The sequence below is a fragment of the Helicoverpa zea genome, chromosome 19 (genome assembly GCF_022581195.2).
Source record: "Helicoverpa zea isolate HzStark_Cry1AcR chromosome 19, ilHelZeax1.1, whole genome shotgun sequence".
NCBI lineage: Eukaryota > Metazoa > Arthropoda > Insecta > Lepidoptera > Noctuidae > Helicoverpa > Helicoverpa zea.
In genome coordinates, this window is record NC_061470.1 from 7,352,193 (window position 1) to 7,377,301 (window position 25,109).

At 35.4% G+C, this 25,109-nt stretch overlaps 4 protein-coding genes across 7 annotated transcripts; 1 reads left to right on the plus strand and 3 right to left on the minus strand.

Moving 5' to 3' along the window:
• Positions 1-3,786: 3,786 nt before the first annotated feature.
• On the minus strand, positions 3,787-12,260 carry LOC124639441 (histone-lysine N-methyltransferase PR-Set7). 2 transcript variants are annotated; one of them, XM_047176801.1, is made up of 6 exons: positions 11,917-12,260; positions 9,884-9,986; positions 9,194-9,617; positions 6,546-6,736; positions 5,732-5,944; positions 3,787-5,068 (listed from the first exon to the last, which is right to left on the minus strand). In XM_047176801.1, exons 1-5 carry the CDS (start codon positions 11,924-11,926, stop codon positions 5,737-5,739), a joined length of 936 nt encoding a protein of 311 aa, XP_047032757.1. In that variant the 5' UTR covers positions 11,927-12,260; the 3' UTR covers positions 3,787-5,068; positions 5,732-5,736. The 2 variants fall into 2 exon arrangements, with proteins under 2 accessions (XP_047032757.1, XP_047032758.1); XM_047176802.1 differs by lacking the exon at positions 11,917-12,260 and adding an exon at positions 11,686-11,861.
• A 428-nt stretch (positions 12,261-12,688) lies between these two features.
• LOC124639475 (histone deacetylase 8-like) lies at positions 12,689-16,773 on the plus strand. 3 transcript variants are annotated; one of them, XM_047176853.1, is made up of 9 exons: positions 12,690-13,038; positions 13,125-13,314; positions 13,383-13,524; positions 14,553-14,659; positions 14,729-14,921; positions 14,997-15,169; positions 15,279-15,479; positions 15,572-15,778; positions 16,746-16,773. In XM_047176853.1, coding segments are annotated over exons 1-9 (1,296 nt in total). In that variant the 5' UTR covers positions 12,690-12,957; the 3' UTR covers positions 16,748-16,773. The 3 variants fall into 3 exon arrangements, with proteins under 3 accessions (XP_047032810.1, XP_047032811.1, XP_047032809.1); XM_047176854.1 differs by lacking the exon at positions 14,997-15,169 and having other exon boundaries at positions 12,689-13,038; positions 14,729-14,863; XM_047176855.1 differs by lacking the exons at positions 13,383-13,524; positions 14,553-14,659 and having other exon boundaries at positions 12,689-13,038.
• A 58-nt stretch (positions 16,774-16,831) lies between these two features.
• Positions 16,832-19,386, minus strand: LOC124639476 (ubiquitin-conjugating enzyme E2 L3). Its single transcript, XM_047176856.1, has 4 exons — positions 19,135-19,386; positions 18,644-18,739; positions 17,917-18,103; positions 16,832-17,837 (listed from the first exon to the last, which is right to left on the minus strand). The coding sequence occupies exons 1-4, from the start codon at positions 19,159-19,161 to the stop codon at positions 17,683-17,685; spliced, it is 465 nt and encodes a 154-aa protein (XP_047032812.1). The 5' UTR covers positions 19,162-19,386; the 3' UTR covers positions 16,832-17,682.
• Positions 19,387-20,265: 879 nt separating this feature from the next.
• LOC124639267 (eukaryotic translation initiation factor 3 subunit C) lies at positions 20,266-24,997 on the minus strand. The gene is made up of 7 exons (XM_047176531.1): positions 24,840-24,997; positions 24,549-24,665; positions 23,415-23,832; positions 22,942-23,327; positions 21,572-22,855; positions 21,180-21,473; positions 20,266-20,934 (listed from the first exon to the last, which is right to left on the minus strand). The coding sequence occupies exons 2-7, from the start codon at positions 24,639-24,641 to the stop codon at positions 20,764-20,766; spliced, it is 2,646 nt and encodes an 881-aa protein (XP_047032487.1). The 5' UTR covers positions 24,642-24,665; positions 24,840-24,997; the 3' UTR covers positions 20,266-20,763.
• Positions 24,998-25,109: the final 112 nt, after the last annotated feature.

Sequence of the window (25,109 nt, forward strand, 5' to 3'; positions counted from 1 at the left end):
TGTTATAATAATCATAGTTCCAATCCTTTTGCAATTTCCATCGCTTCATATTTCACAAGGAATATAAAATGTGTTCTATAAAACTGTTTCAGGAAAGTAACTTCGGATTTATAAAAATATATTATTTGTATTAAAAAACTTTATTCGGTCACTATCAGTGTATAGTAATTCTAAATTTCATTGTGTAATATGAAGAGAATAAAAATCAACTTGAAATTTAAATTGACTTTCCACTGCACAACTGCTACGTAGGATTTATAAATTGATTAAATTACATTTGTTGCGAAAACGCACTTTATCAGAGTCGACATTTTAGAACGTGGTTGCGTAATAAGCACATTTCCCAAGATAACATCTATACAATGCTCAACTAGACAGCAGTTACATAAGCAGTGGAGTAGGTCTAACAATAACTTCAATGATTTACAATTATTATTTTCAAGTATAAATAATCGCTTATCAACCTAGGAATTATATTAAGTTATTCATCAACAATATAAGCGCTAAACAAACAAATCATTTGCCTGTACCGCAGGCAGTGCACAAGTTATCAATGTAATGTCGTACTAGATATATTTATTCACGTGTTGTAAACATACTTGAAGCTCAATGTTATCTGATTCTGGCCATTAAACCAATGGGTATTTAAATCAGTTTAACCTATTATCGTTTTAAAATCCGAAAGCTTATACAAATTCATAAAAATGATGTTTAAAAGGTTTCTGCGTCTAGGCAGTGACGTCACTAGCCGTCTTTGGTTTGTCTTGATAAGTCAATTTCATCGAAATCAGCACAGGTCTTATTGCGAAAGCTTATCTGAGCGTGATATTATTTCAAACGAAGATTTCTCATAAGCTTCGATCACAATTCCGGGAATAAAATATCTACTACTACAAGTCAAATTTTAATGGAACTATAATAATTGCATAAAACATTTCGGTTCGGCATAAAATGGGATTCTAATAAAAATAATATCATACTAAAATCCAGCAATAATCTAGTTTAATCGACAGATTCTTTGGACGCATGTCATCAAATATTTACAAGTTTCATTAAAAACATAAGCTAATATCAATCTATATCTTTATTCATGAATTTCTTTAGCTAAGATGACAGCTTTTCGTTATCACAGTTATGTTTCCGTATAACATGTAAACGACGAAATACAAAAATCTGTAGAGCAAACTGATTAAAATCGCAGCACAATCATCATTTTGATTCAAACAAAATGCATTCAAATACAAATATATTAATCTATTTAATTTAATTAAAATGATTTACTAACCTAGTATTTGTAAAGAAGTTCGATTAGGGAGGTATGTAACTAACAAGTTTTATGAAAGTATCACTAATTTCATCGTAGACAGTAATAAAATATAACACTTTTTAGCAGCGACGTAGATAACAATAGGGATAGTAGGTACGTTACGAAGTCACACGTTAGTAACAAGTTAGAGGAAGTAGGAACTACAAAAGCAATACAATAGCGGTGTAATGTTACTGGATCCTCGAGTGAGGAGGAGGCTTGCCATAGCTCCGCTGCACTCAATCATTTGGCATCAAATGCTGTAAGCGTATAAATTGTGTCAAGTTCACACGTGATAAATACGCGTTTCACTCAATATTAGATTAGATCCAGCTACATTAGCCTATTTTAGAGTAGGAAAAATGAAGTGCACGATCGGTACAATAACATTATTCTTATTAGGTTCGCCAGCCGCTTAATATTAATGACTACACATTAATTTTGATAATCCGATAGTATAAAACGTAACACATATATTTGAGAATCCGAATGGAGCAAAAAAGGGTATCAAGCTGAAATACAAAGGTTGGTATACACTGAAATACAGGGACCGGCTAACCCAACTATATTATCATTAACAATATTACTTTAATATTACTCTTTTGGTGACCACTGCTACCCACCAGCTGCATAACTTACCATCATATACTACGATACATATAAAAATTTCTTAGTATTACAAAAATCCCTTCTACTTCTGACATGTATCAAAAATGCTTTCCCGTCAAGGTAAGACGATAAGGCGTTTGTACCGAGGTCGGGCGCGATGCGGGCGCTACTTCACTTCCACAAGAGAACACCACCATCTCTCGTATTTACTTACTATCGAGGATAGTCTCTATCACATACGCTTATAATCACTATACGAGTCTCGCGAGCAAACTACTATTATATTATTTTACCATTGATTCAATAGTTCAAATAATGATACACATTTTTAATTATTAAATACTCGTTACTAATTTAGTATGCTCGGCAATAGTTTGGCAAATAATTTCCGTGCCATTCTACCTGGACTTACGTGCTACAATAAGCGTACCATCCGATGTAACTAAATACGCAACTCAACGTTGGTTTTCTCCATTTATTCAGGTCTAGTCATTACACCCACTGCGATCGTTTTATAAAATTATCTCTGATGTACGATCTTAGTATCGAAACCGATTGATTCAGTTCTGCCTCAAAATCTAATACTAAAAAATAATTGTTCTCTATGTTTGGAGTGTTCGTGTCATCACATATTACAAAGTGAACGGCGCCTAATAATATTCTATATTTATTTAATGTATGTTATTGCTATAAATGGTGTTCTATGATGTAATTCTATGGATGGAAGCCTAATTTCTCACTTCGGTGGGCAATCTCAGCATCGCTTTACGAATGAATACGGCACGAATTTCAAATATTATTCTACTAAAAATAAATGAAGGATTCAAACAATACGAAGCACATATACGGACTTTGGACAAATTTAGGACTCAAAATTAGGGACACGAAAAAAGTATCGATGCTTTGTGGTATCGAGTACATTCCAGTTCGATACCGATACTTTTGTACTCGATACTTTGCATTCGATACTTTTACTCAATAAGTACTTTTTCCCAGGTATCGTATCGAATGAAGAATTTAATTTAACAGCGCTTTCTAGCTCACTACTACTTATAAGCTACTACTTATCGGCACAGGTTTCGCCACTTTCAGTAGATCCCTTAAAACAATGGGAAGATATGAAAGTAGTATTCCCAAAATTATATAAATTGGCACGAGAATATATATCAATCCCTGCGACGTCAGTACCTTCAGAACAATTATTTTCTAAAGCAGGAAGTACCATCACAAAAATTCGAAACCGCTTATCTCCAAAAAGGCTCAACAAACTTCTATTTTTAAGTGACTGTACGGAGGAGGAATGGGATCTTTAATCTACTACGCGGGTGAAACTGTGGGACACTGCTAGTTTTTAGTATACCTCAAATAACTTAATATTGTTTCCTTTTGCTACATTTTCGATTTGTTTCATTCATTCCATTTTTCTATTATTCTATTAAAGTGTACCAATACCATTTGTTTTTTATGTCCTGCTGAACTGAAGTAAAGCTGACATTATTTACTGACTGATATTGACCAAGCAAATTTTGATCTAAAAAAGTACTCGATACCTTGAAGTATCGATACTTTTGTTTCGATACTTTAATGAGTACGATACTTTGTTATCGATTCTACTCATGAGTACGATATCGATACTTTTGCTTCAATACCGTGTCCCTACTCAAAATATTAAAAATATCATCAACACGCAATGAGCAAGTCTTACAACCTCACCGTCTTTCTGAAAATATTTACTTATTTTATAAAACAAATTATAACTAATTATAAATAGGAAACTATTCGAGTTTGTGTCGCGACCGAGTTTGTATCGTGGCTGGTAGCAAATCTTTGATATTGGAACAGTCTGCCATCGTCATGTCTTGGTCACTTTGTACCTTATAGGCATCATTCATCTCCGCTAAAGTTCCATTTGAGACGTGGCTTGGAGGAGAGCGACAACTAGGAACTGACATTACCGTCGCCATGTTTTCCTAGAAATGGACACCCAAGTTGCCTTCAACTGGTAGTCTAGACTATAATTAATTATTATGTCAGATTTGTCCAGACAACATTGTTTCCTTACCCTAACTACAAAAATCTTGTCATTTTTCTTCAAGCCGACGTCGATTCAATAAAAATGTGACGTACTTAGCCGTGTCAAGCGTTGCTTCCGTTTACCAAGTACACTTAGCAAGTACTTGAGGCACTCTGCAACATTCTATTATCAATTTAACTATCTACTGGATATCTCTTACATTGGACTTATAGTCTACCCAAAATAGTTCTTAATACATTGGAACAATTTTGTATAACAATATATCCCTGTTTTAAGATACCTAGTCGAAAGTATAATTTATACTCAGCGGACGTCAAACGCAAGAATAATTGATTATTACCGGTTTACTTTGTTAATTTGGCCTCTTTATTAAGCCTCAATAATCAAATCTTCACGTCCACTGAATATTGTTCTATAACTCCACTTTCTCCATTTTCAACATAGAACTCACCCTCTTTACCGTCACTACTATTTAGAAAAACCATAGGTTTTGTTATCTAAATAAGTATTCACGTTTAACCAATTGTCTATGGACCTGAGATTACTCCCGTCACAAAACCAACATGAAATACTGATTCACACTTCAATACTATTACAAAACGTTAACTTACGGAAAGAAACCCAACTTGCTTACAAACATTCTAACATCTTTTGTGTACGGTAGAGATCGTCAAAACAGTTGGTTCATAAGTTAATTTCTGTCCCTCGAATCTAATAAGCAACACACATTGCTCTTAACTACATTTTAGTCAGTACATTTCGTATTTTATACAAATCTTTGTATAAATTCAGTCATTTGCAATATGACTAAGTGTTTTCCGTCGAATGCCAAGAGGTCCATACTTCTTACGGATATACAACTGCTTTGACGTTACCTCCTTACATTGTCTTTAATATTTCCATATCTTAGTCACATAACCACGAGTGGTTTAAGGCAGTTTATATATCGTGAAGCGACCACTCCGTCATGTATCCGAGAGTGTTAGGCCACTTGTCTCACTACTAAACACATGAATGTCCAATCAACATAAAACTTCATAACAAACAAACTTCATAGTAACTAAGACTAAATTAATAAATAATTCTTAGTAGTCCAATGAGATTTTCGTTGACCATACCTGTAAGAAATACAAATTATTTAATATTATTTTTTATTTACTTTCCTGCTATTTTTTGTGTCTGTTTTTTCTAAGGGCCGGCGTTTGTGTGATAACGGATGATTTGTGTAAATATGTTTATTTATATCCCTGTTAGACGCCGGCCCTTAACCATTGGCATACCTTACTCCTTTTTTTCATAGTATAACATCGAGCATCGGTCGCCTCAAAGACATGGGGTAACAAACACACACATAATATCAATTTTTACAGAGACAGTCACGGAAATTACACAATTTAATCACCATAGCAATAGCAACAAAATTATCAGTGTCTGAAATCATTAAAATCTAATAATATTCTCCATTAAGACTGTCACTTGTAAGAAGGTCACTTTTCGAGTTAGAATCTGTTTTCTTATAAGCTATGGTAATTGGAAGGTCTTTAAAAAGCTAACGTAAATTCTATTACTCCTACGGTTTTTCTTTGTGAATATTAACATATACTTAAGTATCAATACTTTCCAGTATATATAGACCGACTGTCTCCTTAGCGGAAGGAAATACATGTCCCTCATTCCTTTACATTAGTTTCCCATAGGCCATTTAACGCCTACCTCTCTAAGGCACACCATTCTCCAAAGACACACAAGTCTACAAGGTCACAAAACATAGTATATCTCACCCAGGTCAAAGCGCAAGCCAGGGATGGTGCTGCAGCGACTCTTTGGAGCGGTCTCCGTAATCGTAGGTGAGTTCCTCGCCCGGCGCGATGTCGTGGGCAGCCAGCAATACCAGCCGCGGCCCGTCTACCCACACCGCCTTTGTGGACAAGTTGCCGTTGCGAGAGTGGTTCACTAGGCGCCCTAGGCGACCGGATTCTGCTGTCGCGTCGATACTGTGGATTGAATATGTTGATTAGATATGGAATTAGGCGGTTCTTTGCGGAAAACCGTGATATAAAATGTTAGGAAAAATTGTAGCGTTAATTTCTGCGAGACAGTAAATGAATATGCCCCATGGAGGGGTGAAACGCGTGTCGAGTATTCAAAGCCTCGATTTACCGTCTCACAAAAATGAAGGCTACATATTTTTCTACCTTATTTTTTTTTTAAATATAAGGATGTGAAATAGGTGAAAGTGCAGAAAAAAATGGCTTTTTATTATACACTTCGGGGATAATATAGACGATATTTTTTTATAGCTTGAAATATTGCGATGATTCAAATATAGGGAAAATTTCATCAGTCTATTAATATTCAAAAACATAATTTAATATATGGCAGTGACGCAAATTGTGACGTTACTGCATCTATACGCGCAAATTGACGCTCTGGTTCATGAGATCATGAGCTAGGACGTAATAATTGGTCTTCAATTTATTTTTAATAGGATGACATGTTATAAGATTCTTGTCATTTCATTCAATAGCTGCAGCATTCATTCTTAAAATGTAAGACACAACTGAAAAAAAATCCTAAGATCGTTTTGACACTTACCAATACTGTTGGTCTCCATGTCTAAAGTAGTACATATAGCAGCCGGCCTCCGGGTCCTGCGCATATTTGTGTTCCCTCTCCCGCGCCTCGGCCACGCCCACTAGTTCCCCGGCGTACTCCACCACGAACTGACCGCGGCCGAACGGACGCGTCGCTATCACGCCTCGGCCCTTGCCGTCGAAATATGCCACCTATTGTAAACAGATAAAGTTGTTAATTGATAGCCAATATTCAAATATGTACACACAGTTTTATGGTAAAGGCGAATAGGTGACATGTGAAGTACTGCGTAGGTGTCATTGTATGTGTTGTTTAAAAGGTCATGCTAATAAACAGTTTTATTATATTGGTTTATGCAAATCAGTGCATGAATAGATGCATCCGTTTTATACAGTTACCTAACTATTTATGTTTAAGTTAAATCTTGTATGTACTATTTTAAGAAATGTCAGAAGACAGCTTGGTATAATGGATATTACATAACAGCATGCAGTTGCCTAGTTTGTGTTTCTAAATAGAAGAAGAAGTTTATTGTTAGTCGTTAGTACCCATGACTGGCCACATTAGAGACTGATCCATAATAATAATTAATGAAGACCTAAGTTTACCCTTTTCATAAATGTCAACGACCTATTAGAGCAAGGGGTCGTCGGTCAACCAGAAACAGAGAAACCTAGAAAAAGATCGTTACAAGATACCGAAAACAATAGTCATAGCACATAGCATAGCGGATGCAACGATATTTTGCAATAGTTACATTAGTCATTTCAGATATGAAAGCACATGGATTACGAAATCTCGTTATCTTTGTAGACTAATAGAATAGTCTCGTCATGAGCGTAATCTGTAAACAGTTCGTCGGATAGCAACCAACGACCTTGATGTTGCACACTTATCTGTAGTGTAACCTGCACTGGCGGTGGTGGAAGGAAGTTATCTGTCCTTATCTAATCTTAACCGCGTTTTCTTTTGTACGTAAGGCTAATATTGGAGTCAATATCGTTGTTTTGTGTTACGTCACATCTCAAGCATAGTTTGTAAGATTTTGCGTTTTGAATCTCGATACTTATTGTAGCTATACTCCTATTACATACGTACCAAACATTGCATACTGTTGATTCATTAAAATTAAGTATAGATATTATCTAGCACCAGTGGCAAATGACTAATGATGTCTCACATGCTCATAGCCATAAGCATTATGATGCAACATTTATTTTTCCTACTTTTCAAAGGCATATTAATTTGTTTCACTTGTAATTATAGATAATAGCATCTAATTTGTTCAAATCATATCTTTCTCGTGAAATACATACAGGAAATAATTACGAATGGTTATCGAACTTTGGTCCAACAACTAAAACTGACTGGAAATTGGACTAGAGTACTTTTTGATATAAGATAAGTGTTTCAATTATGTAAATTGTTAGCCTTATCTACTCAGTAAGGGGAAAATTTATTATATGTATTATGTGTCATGTTATGTACTTTTATGTTTTTCCAGAATTAACTAGAATGGTTTATGGTAGTTATTGGAAATTACATTAAAAGCCACAATTGTCTAGCAGTCATACTAAAACTATGATGTATAATCTTGGATAATATTATTTGGGAACAAATATAATGACCACCATAAAATGCTTTGATACCCTAAGTTTTGTAACCAGAAATATCTACTGAACACCAGAAAAATAAAGTCTAAAAATGTAATAGTACCAGCTATTTTAGTCACGACTTCACTTTAAATTGTATTCGACCACCAAATTTAGTAAATGATCACCAACTCTTGACGACCAAATTAATGTATTATTTTTGCCTAAATAAGTCACTGTGATTGCCATAAAATGTAGGCTTATTACCAAATAAAGTATTATGATGCCATATTAAGTTATGTGTCCGGCTTGCAATGCATGCGTGAGTGTCAGTATGACGAGTGACAGGGGAAAATGGAAGAAAATGACATATTGCGCCGACCCCAAGTAAAATTGAGAACAGGGCAGGAGAAAGAAGAAGAAGAATGTGTTTCTCAATACACTCCCTCGAAAACACACTCTTATCGCACTGTTTAGAGGCATGCAATAGACAATTTTCCACCCTAGAGCAGGAAAAGGGTCCCCATAATGTTATTACATTTATTGTATCAGGCCGAACTTATTTTTTTGGAGTCAGTTTATTTAAACAGGATAGCAAGATGTAAAAACTTTGATTATCATTTTGATATAATATATCTGGTATAATTTTGATGATCATTTACTACTTTTGGTGATCATTTACTACTTTTGGGATAACAATGATTTATTTGGACTCATTTTGCTTAAATAGGATAGCAGAATTTAAAAACTTTGGTTGTAATCTTACTTTAAAATGGTGGTTTAATTTTGGTGATCGTTTACTATTTTTGGCTTACGCATGATTTATTTTGGAGTAATTTCACTTAAATAGGATAGCAAAGTGTTAAAACTTTGGTGATAGTTTTACATTAAAATGCGAGTTTCATTTTGGTGATCATTTACTATTTTTGTCTGCTATTTGTTACTATATCTGGTGATCATTTAAACATAAGCCATATTATTTTGTGATTGTTGTCTAAATAATGATTATATCAATTACTTTAATCATTCTGTATATGTAACTTTCATATTACTTACTTGTAGTCCATCTTCCCTCTGTTCCCTCACAGCCCTTTCCAAGTCCCTCATTTTCTCTGCCATAACACATTTGGAAGTTTTCCTTACACTACGCCTTACAGGGAAATATTCCGTAAGTTTATGGTTTGTGTCACCATTGACAACTTTTTCTATTTTGTTAATTGTTTTTTCGATGGGGGGAGGCGAAGGTGGAGGCTCGACTTTGGGACTTTTGAGCTCTTCCTTAAAATATTCAGTCAGTTTATGACTTTCTGCAGCGCGGGCGGCGGCGCGCGCCGCTCTCGACCTCAATGTATGTCCGTTTGTCATATTGGTAATACCGTTGCTAGTCTTCAGTGGCTTCGATCTCAATTCTATCTTTTTTAGTGGAGGTTCAGAAGTTATTTCCGCATTCTCAGTCTTTGGCTGTGCTGCTGCTATAATCCTATAAGGAGATATTCATGTCAAAAATTGAACTATCAATGTTGAAATAACCACAACCATAGATAAGGAGGTTCCCACCAGCTTTTTACAATCAAAATAACAGTACATTCAAATAAGTATAGATATTGTTATGAATATAAATAAGTATTTCTATGATGCACTACAGGACAAACTTCACCATGATCCCAGCAGATGTGACTATAGATTTCATGATGCAATTATAAAGTGGGAGGTATAAAATGAATAAAGTAATAGTGCCTCAGTTACCTGCGCTTTCTATAGTTGCGCGTAGGTCTGACAGGCTTCTCCTCGCATAGTTCAATGCGGTGGGGGGTCTTCACGCCCTCCTGGGCTGCCATCAAGCTACTGGCTGCAAACCATACCATCAACTAATTAACTTTGTAACTAAAGAGATTTTACTACAAACATAACTTTGTTCAATTCTTTATGAAAATGAGATACATCTTTTTTATTCATAATGAGATGGCTCATGCAAAACAAATATTTTTGCTTCAAAACTTATTTGTTTGTGATTAATTTAAATGAAATATTTTAATGGTTATAACTTATATCTATAAACCAATTAACATAAGGACATGCACATTCTTAGAGTTAACAAGGCTGTGAGAAATTTTATATAAATGAATAAATATTTAGTTAGGAATGAAATATATGAAAAAATTTTAATAATATTTTTTCCTCACTCATTGTCAGTTTTGTTCTGTATTTTTTAACCATCTCGAAAAGAAGGAGGTTCTCGATTTGGTTAAATTACAGCAATTAAATGGTGACTTCCTTTATAATATATATTTTCTGTTATTGAGGTTATGCTTAAATTGTTTTCAATTGATTATATGATTGTGATCGGACAACAATATATTTTTTTTCATATCATTTACACATGCATTTCAAGACTTTGAAATATAATGAATGCATAAATTAATTTATTTAATAATAAAACCAATTAAATACCAAAATAATGATTAGTAAAGTTAAAAAGTAGATACACTTATAGTTCGGCCATTCAGAGAATGCGTTCCTGACACGTCGCGATTGAACTGACGACGTAATAACATTCATTGATTATTGATATAATAATGTTGTTTTAATGCTCCTCAATTGTTAAAACGGTAAACAACCAGCAAAAATATTTTTATCGTAACTGCAACGCCATTGCAAAGTTACGTCGTCAGTTCAATCGCGACGTGTCAGGAACGCATTCTCTGAATGGCCGAACTATAGTAGAAACTTTTCCAATCAAGAATTAGATATTTGGGGTTTTTACGGATCAAAGGTACGAAGTGAGGAAAGTCAAGTGCACACAAATAGATCAAAGTCCAATGGGAAACATGACCATGATAAATTAAATGAAGAATTAATAGGAAATTTTGATTTTTTAGTTAGGGTTCCGATGGCTACAATAATATAAATAAATTTTAGTAAATTGATTCTGAATTTGATGAAAAGCTGACAGGTGGCTGAAACAGCCTTATCTTTGCCAACTCATCAATAAATTCTTTAGATATTAGAAGTAATAGGTTATGAAGTAGAATGTATATAGTTCGGCCATTCAGAGAATGCGTTCCTGACACGTCGCGATTGAACTGACGACGTAACTACATTCATTGATTATTGATATAATAATGTTGTTTTAATGCTCCTCAATTGTTAAAACGGTAAACAACCAGCAAAAATATTTTTATCGTAACTGCAACGCAAGTAAATCGCTGTTAGTATCGTTCAATCGCGACGTGTCAGGAACGCATTCTCTGAATGGCCGAACTATAGTAAGTACAAAAACATGTAGCTTTCTAAGTATGCATGATACTTTTTTTTTTTTTTCGTTTGTGAAGCACAGTGCCTGTTTTATCTAATCACATGGCCTATTTAAATACTGTAATTTAGGACATATAATAAAAAAATATACATTTATCAAAAACTTTAAATATTGAATAAATCATGCTAGACAATCTTATTATAACCATATTGTCCATAGACTAGTGGGATCCCGCCATTTAGGTTAGATTAGACATTTTACAGGAATATTTAGGTTAGCGTCCATATCTTACCATCACTGAATTAATTTCTAGAATAGGCATGTGACAACAACTCTAACATTATATCGATTTTGGTATTACATACGCATAAAATGCATATTTTAAGAAGAATGTGCTTACGAAGAGGCGTGTTAGAAGACAGGATAGCAGAAGAGGGTACCGTGAACAAAGGATGCCGCGGTCAAACATAACATGGACATCGTGACAATTTTATGTATAGTTATGTAAATACGCTATACTAACCTCGAACCATTTCCACTTGAACTTGATAATTGCTGTTATAAAATCACGAAACACCATCGAACAAGTGCACAAACTAGACACAAACAAAACCAGACTGGCTCGAGTTACCAATATTTTGTAACAGACCTTGTCATATTAGGATCGCAAGAAAATTATCATGTGATGTATCTTTTTCTTGTCACGTATTTTTCATTTTCTTAATGTTTTTCGTATTACTTAATCTACAGAACAGGAGATAATAATCACTTTTTCATCTATTTCAGTAAAAAATATTATTAATTCATTCAATGCCTTTGAAAACGTCAAGACTGATTATTACGATTTCTGTAGAAAATGGACGCTTGTTTTTCCTAAGCTGCTTTCTTTTGATTGGTCATTGAAATATCTTTTAGCCAATGAATTTAAAAAGTTTCGTCATAGATAAGCAAAATATTTTTTTTCTATTTTGAAAAGCATCATTTGTCTTTGATGGAATGTGATGCATTTCATTATACACAGAATTATAAAATTAAAACAAAACTGAAAACATGCACCATTCTTGGCAGTTGTCTGATAATATAACACTCTCAGCATTTTGCACTTATAAAGAAGGATTTTGATTTTTTAAGCGACCAAAAAAATAAAATAACTAAAACTTCAGATATTTATGAGAATCATAGTCATCGTTTTTGCGATCAGTTTTTGGTAAATCGGAACATATTTATCATAGACCATAGACCTTGTCGTAAACTTGTTCCTATGAACAGAAAACTGTTTTTTATTTAAAAATTTAATTAAGAAATTATTTACACTTATTATCTAAAATGAAATTAATTAATTACCACTATTTTACTATTCTATTGTCTATGTTAAAAAGTTTATTTTTGTAGCATCAAACTTAGATAAATGTCAAAATCAGATGAGGAAAATTGGCGCGCAGTCTAGAAAGGATTAAAAATAAAGTTGAATGTCCGTTTTTAAAGCTTTTATTTACAGAGATCTGTGTATGTGGAGTGGTATTAAAAGCGTGTTTACCTTATTTTTATTTTGACACTGCGCAAAATGAGTGTTAAATTACCATGCTATGTATGGGACGAAAAACTAATCGAAGAATGCGACCGATTGCCAGCTGTTGAGAAAAGGGTAACTTTGAAATGAAATATAAAACTTTCTATTGTAGTTTCTACTACTGTTTATTAACAATAAGTGAATTACGTGTCATTTTGTAGGCTACCATGGTACACGATTTAATAAAGGCTTACAATCTCCACAAACGGCTTACAGTCGTGAGATCTGCCCCAGCAACCTACAAAGATATGAAAGAATTCCATTCTGAGCAATATCTTGATCATTTGAAGAAGTTCATTGAAGTTGATGACGATTATATGAGTAACACTCAAGATGAGGAGTATGGCATTGGTATGTAAACAAATAATATTAAAAAATTATGGGAATTATGAAAATTCTTTACTAATATTTTTTTATAGGATATGATTGTCCTCCTGTCTCTGATATGTCCGGGTTGGTGTCAACCATTGCTGGTGGCTCTTTAACTGCAGCCAGGTGCCTGCTGCTTGGGATGACTAATGTTGCTATCAACTGGTGCGGTGGTTGGCATCATGCACACAGGTAAAATCAAATGATTATCCCTAATAATATGGTGGATGTGCAAGTAACTAGTATCTGTCACACATTTACTTCAAAAATACTGAAGCAATTTAAATAAAAATTGGTACCGAGATAGTCTAAAGCCCAAGAAAGGACACAGGCTATTTATACAATAATCAGTTACCTTGCAACAATTTTTGGATATATGATAAAAGGCTATCTGGTATAAAAACAAAGAATATTCATACCTATAGGTATAGATAGTTCAACTCAGATTTGCGCGCGGCCCTATGTGTGCGTCGGCTTGTAAATATACAACTTTCATTCGTGTGACAGTGACGTCGTCCGAGGATGACGTGTTCTTATCGCTTTTTGTTATGGGTACAGTCGTTTACGAAAATATCTAGTTCTTCACGGAGAAAATGTTTAAGGAGTCAGGTAGCGTTTCAAAAAATGAAACAACTTTTTATTATTACATTTTACAGTTTTTCATTATTTTCTCATAAGTTTTTTCAAATTGACGTTGACAGTATCTAAGAAATAAATGAGGTGAAATATCTAAGATCAATTAAATACTCCTTACATATTTTCTAGATCTCGGGGTACGCGGACAATAAATAAAAGTGTGGACTAAGATTGTAAAAAAACGTATAATCTATAATAGTATAATAATGTAAGAATTTTAAAAAATAATATTGCTTCGCATAATGTCGACCAAAATAAGACGGAAATAATGAAACTCATAAATGAACGTTTAAGTCATATTGATGAAGGGATGTTGGGTAATACTTGTCGACATGTACAAAAGAAAAAAGAAAAATACTATAGACATTTTGACATGGAGTCAAAATTTATAATTTACCTTGGTAAGAGTAGCGAATCCGAAAATTCATCATTTGTACCCGACTGTACCTCTTGTCACGCACACAAAGTCACTGTGTATGTACAAGGGTTACCCACACATAAGGCCGCGCGCAAGACTGAGTTGAACTTACTATAAGTGTATATTTCAATATTGTTGAAACTAAATTTTTGATTGTATTTTTCAGGTCCCGGGCCGAAGGCTTCTGTTATGTAAATGACATTGTAATAGCAATTGAGCAATTAAGGAAAAAGTTTCCTAAAGTATTATACATTGATTTGGATGTCCATCATGGTATATATTTAATTTTGTAATCTCCAGCTTGATTTTCTTGGTTATCCTTCATTTACCAACTGCTTTTAGGAAATGGCGTACAAGATGCATACAGCCAGTCTAAATCTGTATTTACTCTCTCTTTCCACAAGTTTGAACCAGGATTTTACCCTGGGACTGGCAACATTGAAGAAATTGGCAAAGACAATGGGACAGGATACTCATGTAACTTTCCTTTGCATGCTTCATATTCTGATGATACAATGGAGTATGCTTTTGAGAAGTATGCTATTGACATTATGCAATATTTATCTAAAAATATACCACACAATTATTAACAAACTATCTTATTTTTTAGAGTATTTAACTCAGTATATGACTATTTCAATCCTGACGCCATTGTGGTTCAGTGTGGAGCAGATGCATGTGCGCGGGATCCGAACGGTGGCGCCAACCTCACAACGCGTAGCTACTGTTATTGTTTGCAGCTTGTGCTTGACAAAAGAAAACCTACCTTATTGTTAGGTGGAGGTAAAATCTTACTTTTTTGCGACCATGGTATGAGTATGGTATGCATGGTAAAGAGAGATTGTGAGTTTTTTACAGAACTATATTGTTGATCAATGGTTTGCTTGTTCAGGTGGATACAACCATGCAAACGCGGCAAGATTGTGGGTGTCTATAACAGCTCTTGTAGCTGGAGTAGACTTGGATGATCAAATACCAGAACATAGTCACTGGCCCCAGTACGGTCCAGGCTACACAATAGCAGTGGAGCCTACTTTAAGTAAAGATAAAAACAGAAGTTCCTATGTTGAAGATTGTATTAGAAAAATAAATGGTGAGAGATTTAGAGTTCTTGTCTGTACTAGCCTAACTTGAAAAACAAAATAATACATAGGCCAAACAATATAAAACAATTACTTGTTTCAGGTAATTTAGAAATGTATTTAGGGCCATCTGAAACTACAGGACCAGTAGGTCCTAAAAGAATAAAGACTGAACCAAGTCCAATAAAATCATCAGATGTAAAGACTGATAGCAAATTGACATCAGTTCAGAAAGTAAGGATATTTATTTCTGAACAACAAACTAAGGAGGAAAAACTTGTGACTGACGATGTTTATGCATTCACTGACTATAAGTTCGGCCATTCAGAGAATGCGTTCCTGACACGTCGCGATTGAACTGACGACGTAACTTTGCAATGGCGTTGCAGTTACGATAAAAATATTTTTGCTGGTTGTTTACCGTTTTAACAATTGAGGAGCATTAAAACAACATTATTATATCAATAATCAATGAATGTTATAATTTTGTGCCAAACTGAGTGTCAAATAACTTGGTAAACAATATTTTTCTAAATCTATACTGCGCTATTACAAGGTTATGTCAGCGGTTTATATTTTGTAGTGCTGTGCTAAAAATAACAGGCAAGTATCGTAATCTGTTCTTATACAGTTATAATATAAAATAATACGTTTTGATTTTCTTTTTAAGAATTGGAAAATAATGGACTATAAGACTTAATTATAACGTTTATGAAATATAAAAATAAAACTATGACCAAACCGCATTTTTATACTTAGATTAAAAATGGTAACCCCAAATGGCGTTATGGGCCGCCATTTTGTGACGCTAAAACAGTCGTCCGTTGTCGTTTCGTGCGCATAGACCACGTTTTTCAAGTGTTTTCGATCTGTTTTTATTTGATTACCCGGCTTTTGTTAGACCGAGATATCAGGATTGATTCTGTTATTGATAATAATATAATTATACATGTAGGCGAAGATGATGATGAAGACACCACCTCCTCAAGCAAATCGGAGTCTGATTAATATTCTGTTCGCACATTCAATTCAATGTACTTGTAACAAAGAATAAATAAAACAATTTTATTATATGAATATTACCTTTTTTTGGTTTCCACTTAAATAACTAAAATATAAAACAAATGATTCCGCCAATTTAAAACGAAAATAATCTTAAAATAATGCGGCGGTTCATTTTGAAGGAACGGTAACGAACTCAGTGTTATGTTGTGCCCATCACTAGTCGTGACTAACTGATAGGTGTCAGGAACGCATTCTCTGAACGGCCGAAGTATAATGAAATATATTTTACATAACCTTTAAGTTTTTTTCATACTTTTAAAATACCTACATTAATTAATATTAGTAAATAAAACATAAATAAATTCGAAAAAAATATATTTTTAAAGTTCGCACTGAACTGTTCAGCACACAGTAAGTTACCAAGTAACATTGACATGTAGTAAAATTAAACATAAGTATAGTCTTGTGTCCTGGGGATCAATCATATGATGTTGCATTGCAATCAAACGTTATGATCACTCTCTCTTGTTGGGCAATCCTTAAATAATCTTCATCTTCAGTTGATATTAAATTCACGACACATACTTCTTATTATACTGTTTAAATAAAAAAAGCACACTATAATGGAATTACAACTGATTTATGGACAATTTGTTCAAAAGGTTAACTCTTAGCTTGGGATCTGCTAACACAGGTTTTTCATTTATTTACATAGCATTAGTTTACATACAACATTACATAGATAAAATCTACCTTCCTTCAGGAACAATATAAGCAGGTAATAAATTCCTTTGCAAGACTAAATAAATTTGGAGATTTCTGTGATTTAAAGTGCTGACTGTAAAATTAAATAAAAAAATATTTACCCAACTTAATACCAAAATCTCTAAAGCACTTAGCATTTTACATTTTCCGATTTCTATTTACCTAATTCTTTATAAGTGCTTATGTTTGCATTGCAAGCAAGGTGATTCAAAAGCTAGTACCAGTGTAAAATCAAATGCAAAATTAGTTGGAGCCTACAGCAATGGAACTGATCTGGATTTATAAACGACAGTGCATTTCTACTATTTCAGAAGATCTTATAAATACTGTCTTGGAAAAATAAATGCATCCTTAATAAGTTACTCTCAGAAATTGCTACAAAAAGGGCAGTTTAGCTCCACTGCTGCAAATCCAAGCTAAACAACAATGATTCAATTAGCTACTTTAATCTGTGGGCCGCTTTTCACTGTGTTTTTTAGTGAATTCCTCTGCATTTTTTGTGAACTTCTTCCTGTCTTTAAGGAACTCCTCAGCAAGTTCTGCACGCAGTGGGTGTTCAGGCTCAGGGTCATTGACAAGGGCCACTAGAGCTTGAATAACTGGAATTGGGAAAATAGTAATAAGTAAAGACATTTCTCTAAACATGTAGTTAAATAATCAACTTTTTATGTTGTATACCTTGATCAGTCTTGGTGGCAGGTTTCCAGTTTTCAGCACTAATAATTGGCAGGCACACTTGACCTTTCTCATCAATATTAGGATGATAAATCTTTGTTTTGAAACTAATCTTAGGAGGCTTGAATGGATATTCTGCGGGGAAGTTAATCTCAATGCGGAAAGCACCCTTGTTGTAAGGAGGATTGTCCTGGAAGTTAAAATATATTGATTTAGTCTTGGTTAACCGTTTTTCTTTAGTCAAATCCACTAGGCATAATATTGAAATAAGAAAGTAACAAATCTTATTGGACCACCTCAATAGTCTCCAGGGCCAAAAATAATGTATTTGAGACTAAAGTTTAGGCAAAGTGGAACTACAGAAAAACTAATGGGAAAGTACAGCACCTGGTACAATGATGCATAATCTTTTCAGTTTCATTACATTGTATAAATATATATGTGATATAGTATATAAGTAATTTAGTGTTTTATGACACTTTGATTCTAAACAAGATTGTTGTAAATAAATCTCATATTACATTCTGATATCTAAAATTTCATTACTTTTAGTAGAAATTTCTAGATTAAATTATGACTCATTGTGAGCTGTACGCAAACATTACTGTTATCCTATTATATCAGAGAGTACAGTTAATCATAAGAAATGAAAACCAATAAATAACCCATGGATCATTTTTCGAATTCTCATTTTCCCCCATAAAATCAACAGGATAGTTTGTATACTTACAGGAACAATTAATCCTTGCCATGTAAGAATATTGGATTCATCCACTTGTATGTCCCTAAAGGACTTTAGGCCTGATTGCCTAATATCATTCAGTTCCTGAAAATAAGGATAATAAAACATTTAGCTGTTGGAATCATGCAACATGGAAATCCCTAAAATTTTCCATTACTTGGCTCTCTTTCATAGCAGTAGAGCTTATAATCAAGACTAGATAAAGTAAAATCCTAGTAGTACTAGTATACCGGAATTACGAATAAACTATTTGTATACTTTTATTAATAGGTCGATGATTTCACTATGTATCAATAATAAAATAGGCCGCTGCGGTGTTTCTTAATCTAGCTACACTTTTCGGTTTGTTTTCTATCTGCTAAAGAAATATTGCAAGACGTCAATAGGCATACAATATGAATTCTTATCGAATTTACTGAGCAAATACAAGAAAGGCGATGACGAAGAAGAAGTTAAGTCACAGAAAAATGATGTCTCACCTTCTGTAGTCTCCTCGTTGCAGCCATTATATTAGAATCTGTCAAAGTCCCAACCTAAGATTTGTTACAATGATTCTTCAAAAAATCTTCTTTATTTTATATACAGTTCCACACAAACACCATAATTATATGGTACAAACAAATTATAGTAGGATTTGTCCGCAAAATGCTGAAATATTATCTGCAAAATGCGACGAACACCAACAATGAACAAAATTTTGCAACGTTATGTTAGTGCATTGAACTATCAAAACTGTCCATATAAATGAATGTTACGATAATAAAATATAAATTATATTTACATTAATAATCTTGTAAGATTTATTTTTGCGCTTTTCGATAAAAGGTTATTTAGTAAATAATAATAAGCCTTAGTAAAACTATAAAACTTGTCCAACGATCTTGATGAAATAAAACGTCGCTCACTAATTCTAAATAGTGAGTGGTGCCCTCTAGGTATTTATAACAGAACATAGCTAAATCTATTATGCTTTCCACGCTAGATGGAGTCGATGATGATTTGTGATGTACCGGAGGAGAAAAAATATGTAACCTATTGTGTAGGTACCCTCATCAGAATATTGTTTTCAACATAGCTGTGAATGCACAGTCCATCTACCACACATTTACATACCAAGAGTATCTACTTGTATCTAATACTATCATCTTCGTCAATTTTGAAAGGTTCTGTTCTGGGCCCCGATTCTCCTAAGTTAATAATGTCAAAATCTAATAGAAATCGAATCGCAATATGATCGTAATAGCAGTTCTAACCATATCGGGCATTCTGCTACTAATAAAAGACCAATCATATTCGATTGACATTTGATTGGTGTGCGATTGGTCTGCTATTTTGATGATTTTGGTCTATACGGTAGTTTGCTGTACAATCATTTTGCAATCGTAAATCATTTGCAGACAAAATGATTCATTATTGAATGACAGAAAAGGATAAAAACGTTTATTTCAAAGAAAAAATAGCGGAATGCCACCTATGCTTCAATAGTAATCGAGTCGGGATTGGATCTCAGTCGAATCGAGTCGAACGTCAATCGAAGGTCGCTTAAGTAAAATTAGGAGAATCGGGCCCCTGAAATGGATAGATGCGGAAACCATTGAAATAAAATAGCATTTTGATATATTTTATTTATTATAACGACGACTGGATTGTGAGGACTACGTAACATTGTAACGAATGCAACTGGAGGCATAATTTTGTGTAGGTTTTAAAAATGGCTGCAAATATGGTATATATGTATGTAGTATCTATCATAAATAAATACATAATATTGGTTACAACGTTACCACCATTATACAAACGTAAAAATGAAAGATAACTGTACTCCACTTACATAGTTTTTATATAACTACAACCTCCTATAAAATATACCAAATAAAACAGTTTTTCCAATTTCTATGAGCTTATAAAACGGCATACAAATGAAGTTCCAATCGGATTATTGTGACAGATGATAATGAGGACCAGTAGATTTTGTTTATTTGAATTATGAAGTCATGTTTTACTTTGCTTCACATAAATCATCTAGTAACACGAATACTGTTTAGCTATTGTTTGATCATCTACTATAAAACAAATCGACTGGTCTTCTTCATATCTCGGAGGTAATGTTAGTCATCCCCACGCTCGTCGTCGCGGCGTCGGTTGCGCGTGCGCCGGTTCCAGCCCTCGCGCGGCCGCTCGCGCTGCCGGCCCTCCCCGCGCCCGCCGCCACCGCCGCGCTGGAAGAACGAGCCTTGCTTCTCGAATATGCGCTCGTTTGAGTCTACTAGGTTGCCGACCTGCGAAGATAAAAAAATTGCATTAGATCAATTTTGCAATGAGTTTCATCATCGTTAGCATTTTACTGTTACTCTACATGTCTTTTCTCATACAGAAAAGTAATGAGCATCAATCACGCTTACGGATTGGCGATTTCAGACTTGAAAGTCCATGTTATCTCAAATCCTGGGTATATTTACCCTGGTACAGCTGGCAACACCTGGTAATTTACATCAGTAAAATAAGACAATCTTTTATATCTTACCTTATCAGCCAGCTGCAAAGCCAAAGCTTGCATTCTGGTAGGCTCAGAACGATGTAGGATAGCGCACTCGCTGGGGTCATCAAGTGACGCCAGTAGCTCCTCATTGATGATCATCTTGGAGACGAGGGAGTGCACGCGTTGCCGCGGTAGCTCGAACATGTCGGCGAGCGAGCGAAGCGACAGCGACGCGTACACATGAGCGTAAGTGAATAAGTAAGTGCGTAGCGATTCTTCCCTGATCAGTCTGCCGAGCATGGCGCGAACGTTGTCGGCGCCGACCATTAGATCCCATACCTGTAAAGGAATAATTAACATTAGGCTTTATTGTACTGTCATCTGATGAAAATTGAGTTCCATTCTAAGCATGATTAAACATTGAAATTAATATATACCTTGGCGTTCATCTTCTCGTTGACAATGAAGTTAAGACAAGCGCGCCAGTCTCCGCGGCGCATGGCTCTGGCGGCCGCGACCGCATGCTCTCGCATGGACTCAGGCGGACCCACCAGCGCCTGACGCTCACTCGCGCGCAAGTTCTGGTAGAATGTCTTACTGATCATACGACGACGAGCGTCGAACTCGTGGGCAGCCATGTACGGAATCTCGATAAGCATAGCAGATACTAAATAGACACATTCAAGCAACTCCAAGTTGATGTGCATGTGGAACGGCATTTGACGCTGCTTCTCAATCTTTTCTTGTTCTTTAGACCGTTCGTGTTGACGCTGGGGCAGCAAACCTTGAGCCAGTAGTTCTTTAGGTTTGCCAGTCATCATCAGTTCAGCAAGGCAGCCATGGGCTTCCTTGACATTTCCGCGGCGGAAAGCACATAGACCCAAGTTGGCCATTGTACGATTGTACAGAATCTGAGTACTTGGGTCAGAATGTTGAACTGTTTCTTGTAAATGTGACATAAGCAGCAAGTCACGAGCTTGGAACCAGTTATCGTGCAGAGCGTGATGGTAGATGTGGGAGAGGATGGCACGGGTTCTGAGACGGTCGGATTCATCGTGAGCGTAAATATATTTGCAGAATTTCTCCATCTTCTTGATGGTTGTTTCCTCACCAGGAGGCAGATCCTTACGCACGGCGCGAGGATCGAACTTGTAGTACAGATGATCAATTTTACGTAAGTAAGCACGGCAAATTTCTTGTGGAGTGCCGTCGCGCTCGACCACTTGGCACACGCGGTCAATCAAAGCAGAGACGCGCACTTCGTCCTTCAGTCTCTCAACATATTCATTGGAATGAGGATCGCACTCCTTCAGCAGCTTAGTGAACTCGTCGTCAAGTCGCTCCAAAGCCGTCAACAGACAACCGCGGACCATGAAAGGAGGCGTAACCAACTGTTCATTTTCCTCGGTAATATTTTCGCTCAGTTGCATGTCTTCATGAGCCAACAGCAAAGTGACCATGTGGTCAACATTTTCGACTAGTTTCGACCAGTACTCGGGCTTCATGGCGTCTGAAACTTTAGGATTGTAGTCGAAGAGAGCGGCAACAGTGGCGGCACGCAGCTTAAGCTGAAGAGCGTCTCCTAGATTATGCGCCGCAGCGACAGTACGGAGTTCGTGCAGGAGTTCCAATTGAGCACGACGATCCGTGCGCTTGCGACCACGAGCTGCGCTGATTTCACCCAGTTTCTTTACAACTAGAGCTGCGTCAATGTCGCTGTCCTATAAAAAGTGTAGACCAATTAGTAAACAAATAGTATTTTATTGATGCTACAACTTTAACACTGATCAAATATAAACTATCTAACCTTAGCGAACATCTTGGGCTTGTCTGAAGTAGCAGCTCCCTTCCTGACGGTTTCCCACTCGCCGCCATCATCAGCTTGGTCCTTCTTGACCTTGCCGATCCTGGCGTCACGCCTATCCTCACGTCGCTTAGCCTTGCGCCTATCTCTTTCTTCGTCTTCATCTCTCTCGGTGTTTCTCTTCAAGAACCTCTCACGGAAGGTGGTAGCTCCGCGGTTTTCGTCATCCGAGCTAGAGCTGGAGTCTGAAGAGTTGGATCCCCAGTCCATGGAGTCGGAAGACTCGTCGTCTTGTGGAGGAGGGCGGCGTGGCGGCTCAGGGGAACGACGCACTCGCGGCTTCTCTTTCACTTTCTCTTCATCGTCAGACTCATCCGAGGAAGATGTATCTAAATAATAAACAATAAAAAAATATTTCAATAGCCCTCAAAAATAATTATTTACTTTTGTTCCAATGGGATATGTTTATACAATACCTTTACGTTCATCGTCATCGTCAGGCAGGTCAGGATCCTCACGGAATTTGGACATTTCAGCATCAAAGTCTTTAGCATACTTCCTCAATTTCTGCCTGAGTGATGTGAGTGCCTTGCTGTTGCCCTTTGACAAGGCCTTTCGGCTGTCACGGTCATTCCACGCTCCCACCACCCAATCATCCAATTCCGCCAGTGCTCTAATGAAGAATCTTGGAGCAACTCCATTTTCCTCTTTCATTACAACGGGTGCAGCCCTTGTGTAAGCTCTTTGGAGCTCTTCAAAGGAAGCTAGGGCTGAGGAGAAGTCTTTGATCTTGCGGTGGTTACGCAGGGAATGGATGATGCCTTCCAATTCCTCATACCTCTTCTCCTTCATGGAGCGCACAACGCGCTTGGTTTCCTCCTCATCATCACTGAACTGTAGAGAAATATAATGGTGGTCTCTTATATTATTGAAATTAAGTAGTATTTGAAAACAGAAATGAAATAAAAGGTAAGAGACAATATGTATTTTTTGGAATGAGTTAAACTTTATTTCATTTGAATTTTGAATGTTCAAATTCTTTAACATACATGAAAAAACCACACACAATGTTAACTTTACTGTATGGTATGGAATTACAATTTTAGTTAATTAATGTACCTTAATAAATTAAAAACTAACAGTTTACTGATGCAAACTTATGAAACAGTTCCATTGATAAGTAATAAGATGAGTCAAGTTATAAAAGCTTGTCAGTGGAAATGATGCAAACAATAAAATTGTGATGGAAACATTAACATTACTCAGTAACATTATTACCTAAATTATGTTTATAATATTAAGGGGAAATATGCAATTTTTGAACTGAAACTAGTATGAAATACTTGCTTTTTTAGATTGTATTATGTAGGAAAAGTATAGTAAATTAATCCAGGTTCTGATTTAATAATGAAGTTTTCATTGTTACCAATTGCAGTGCTTACTTTAATTCATTAAATACAAATAAATATATAGGTAAATAAAGTTTTGAGACCACATTTGAAAAAGGTGAATGCAATGAGATGCTTTGAAGTCAAGGATGTGTGTAACATTTATTGAAGGAAAGTCTTATTACATACTTATGTTTGATGTTTATATTTAGTGATACTCACCGTGTAGACGGGTGCGGGGGCGCGTACTACTGGCTCGTCCTCGCTCGAGCTCTCGGACTCCGAGTCCGTTCCAGTCGCAAAGAAACGACTCATGATTGCGTTGTTCTATATAATCAGCTACAAACAAAACGAAAAGCTTTATCTTTACAATTTATCCACATAAAAGATGTGCACTTATGGTATTAAATTCCATTAAATATCGTAAAATATGGAACATCAAAGGTGTTGTCCGGGCGGTAGAGGTTAGGACTTTCTCCTTGCAAAATATCCATAATAACAGATTCTACTCACCGTCTGTAAAAGGTCCTATAAATAATTTCCTTGTTAACAACTAATAATAGTGTCCAAATCATGAAACTATCTTGTAATATTTATAAAACTGGAGAAACTCCAGTCTGCCCACGACGCACCACACACGTCAAAAAGACATAGACCAGACAGAAACAGATAATATAAAAACATATAAAAAAATATCAGCGCTGTCTTGGGTTATGGTCTAACTTGCGAAAACTTTTTTACTAGTTGCGATTACGATATTTACAGAAAATGTATTGTGTGGAT

What these genes read in the sequence shown, in the direction of transcription:
- LOC124639441 (XM_047176801.1), bottom strand. An exon ending in AGAGGGAAGATGGACTACAA is followed by an intron (nt 6,737 to 9,193) that starts GTAAGTAATATG and finishes TGTTTACAATAG; the next exon opens with GTGGCATATTTCGACGGCAA. An exon ending in CATGGAGACCAACAGTATTG is followed by an intron (nt 5,945 to 6,545) that starts GTAAGTGTCAAA and finishes TTCAATCCACAG; the next exon opens with TATCGACGCGACAGCAGAAT.
- LOC124639476 (XM_047176856.1), bottom strand. Translation starts at nt 19,161, where the DNA reads ATGGCTGCAACGAGGAGACTACAGAAG. An exon ending in CAACGAGGAGACTACAGAAG is followed by an intron (nt 18,740 to 19,134) that starts GTGAGACATCAT and finishes CCTTATTTTCAG; the next exon opens with GAACTGAATGATATTAGGCA. An exon ending in GGCAAGGATTAATTGTTCCT is followed by an intron (nt 18,104 to 18,643) that starts GTAAGTATACAA and finishes TTTAACTTCCAG; the next exon opens with GACAATCCTCCTTACAACAA.
- LOC124639475 (XM_047176853.1), top strand. Translation starts at nt 12,958, where the DNA reads ATGAGTGTTAAATTACCATGCTATGTATGGGACGAAAAACTAATCGAA. An exon ending in TGATTTGGATGTCCATCATG is followed by an intron (nt 14,660 to 14,728) that starts GTATATATTTAA and finishes AACTGCTTTTAG; the next exon opens with GAAATGGCGTACAAGATGCA. An exon ending in ATGGAGTATGCTTTTGAGAA is followed by an intron (nt 14,922 to 14,996) that starts GTATGCTATTGA and finishes CTTATTTTTTAG; the next exon opens with AGTATTTAACTCAGTATATG.
- LOC124639267 (XM_047176531.1), bottom strand. Translation starts at nt 24,641, where the DNA reads ATGAGTCGTTTCTTTGCGACTGGAACGGACTCGGAGTCCGAGAGCTCG. An exon ending in CGATGACGATGAACGTAAAG is followed by an intron (nt 23,328 to 23,414) that starts GTATTGTATAAA and finishes TTTATTATTTAG; the next exon opens with ATACATCTTCCTCGGATGAG. An exon ending in CTTTGCAGCTGGCTGATAAG is followed by an intron (nt 20,935 to 21,179) that starts GTAAGATATAAA and finishes TTATCTTCGCAG; the next exon opens with GTCGGCAACCTAGTAGACTC.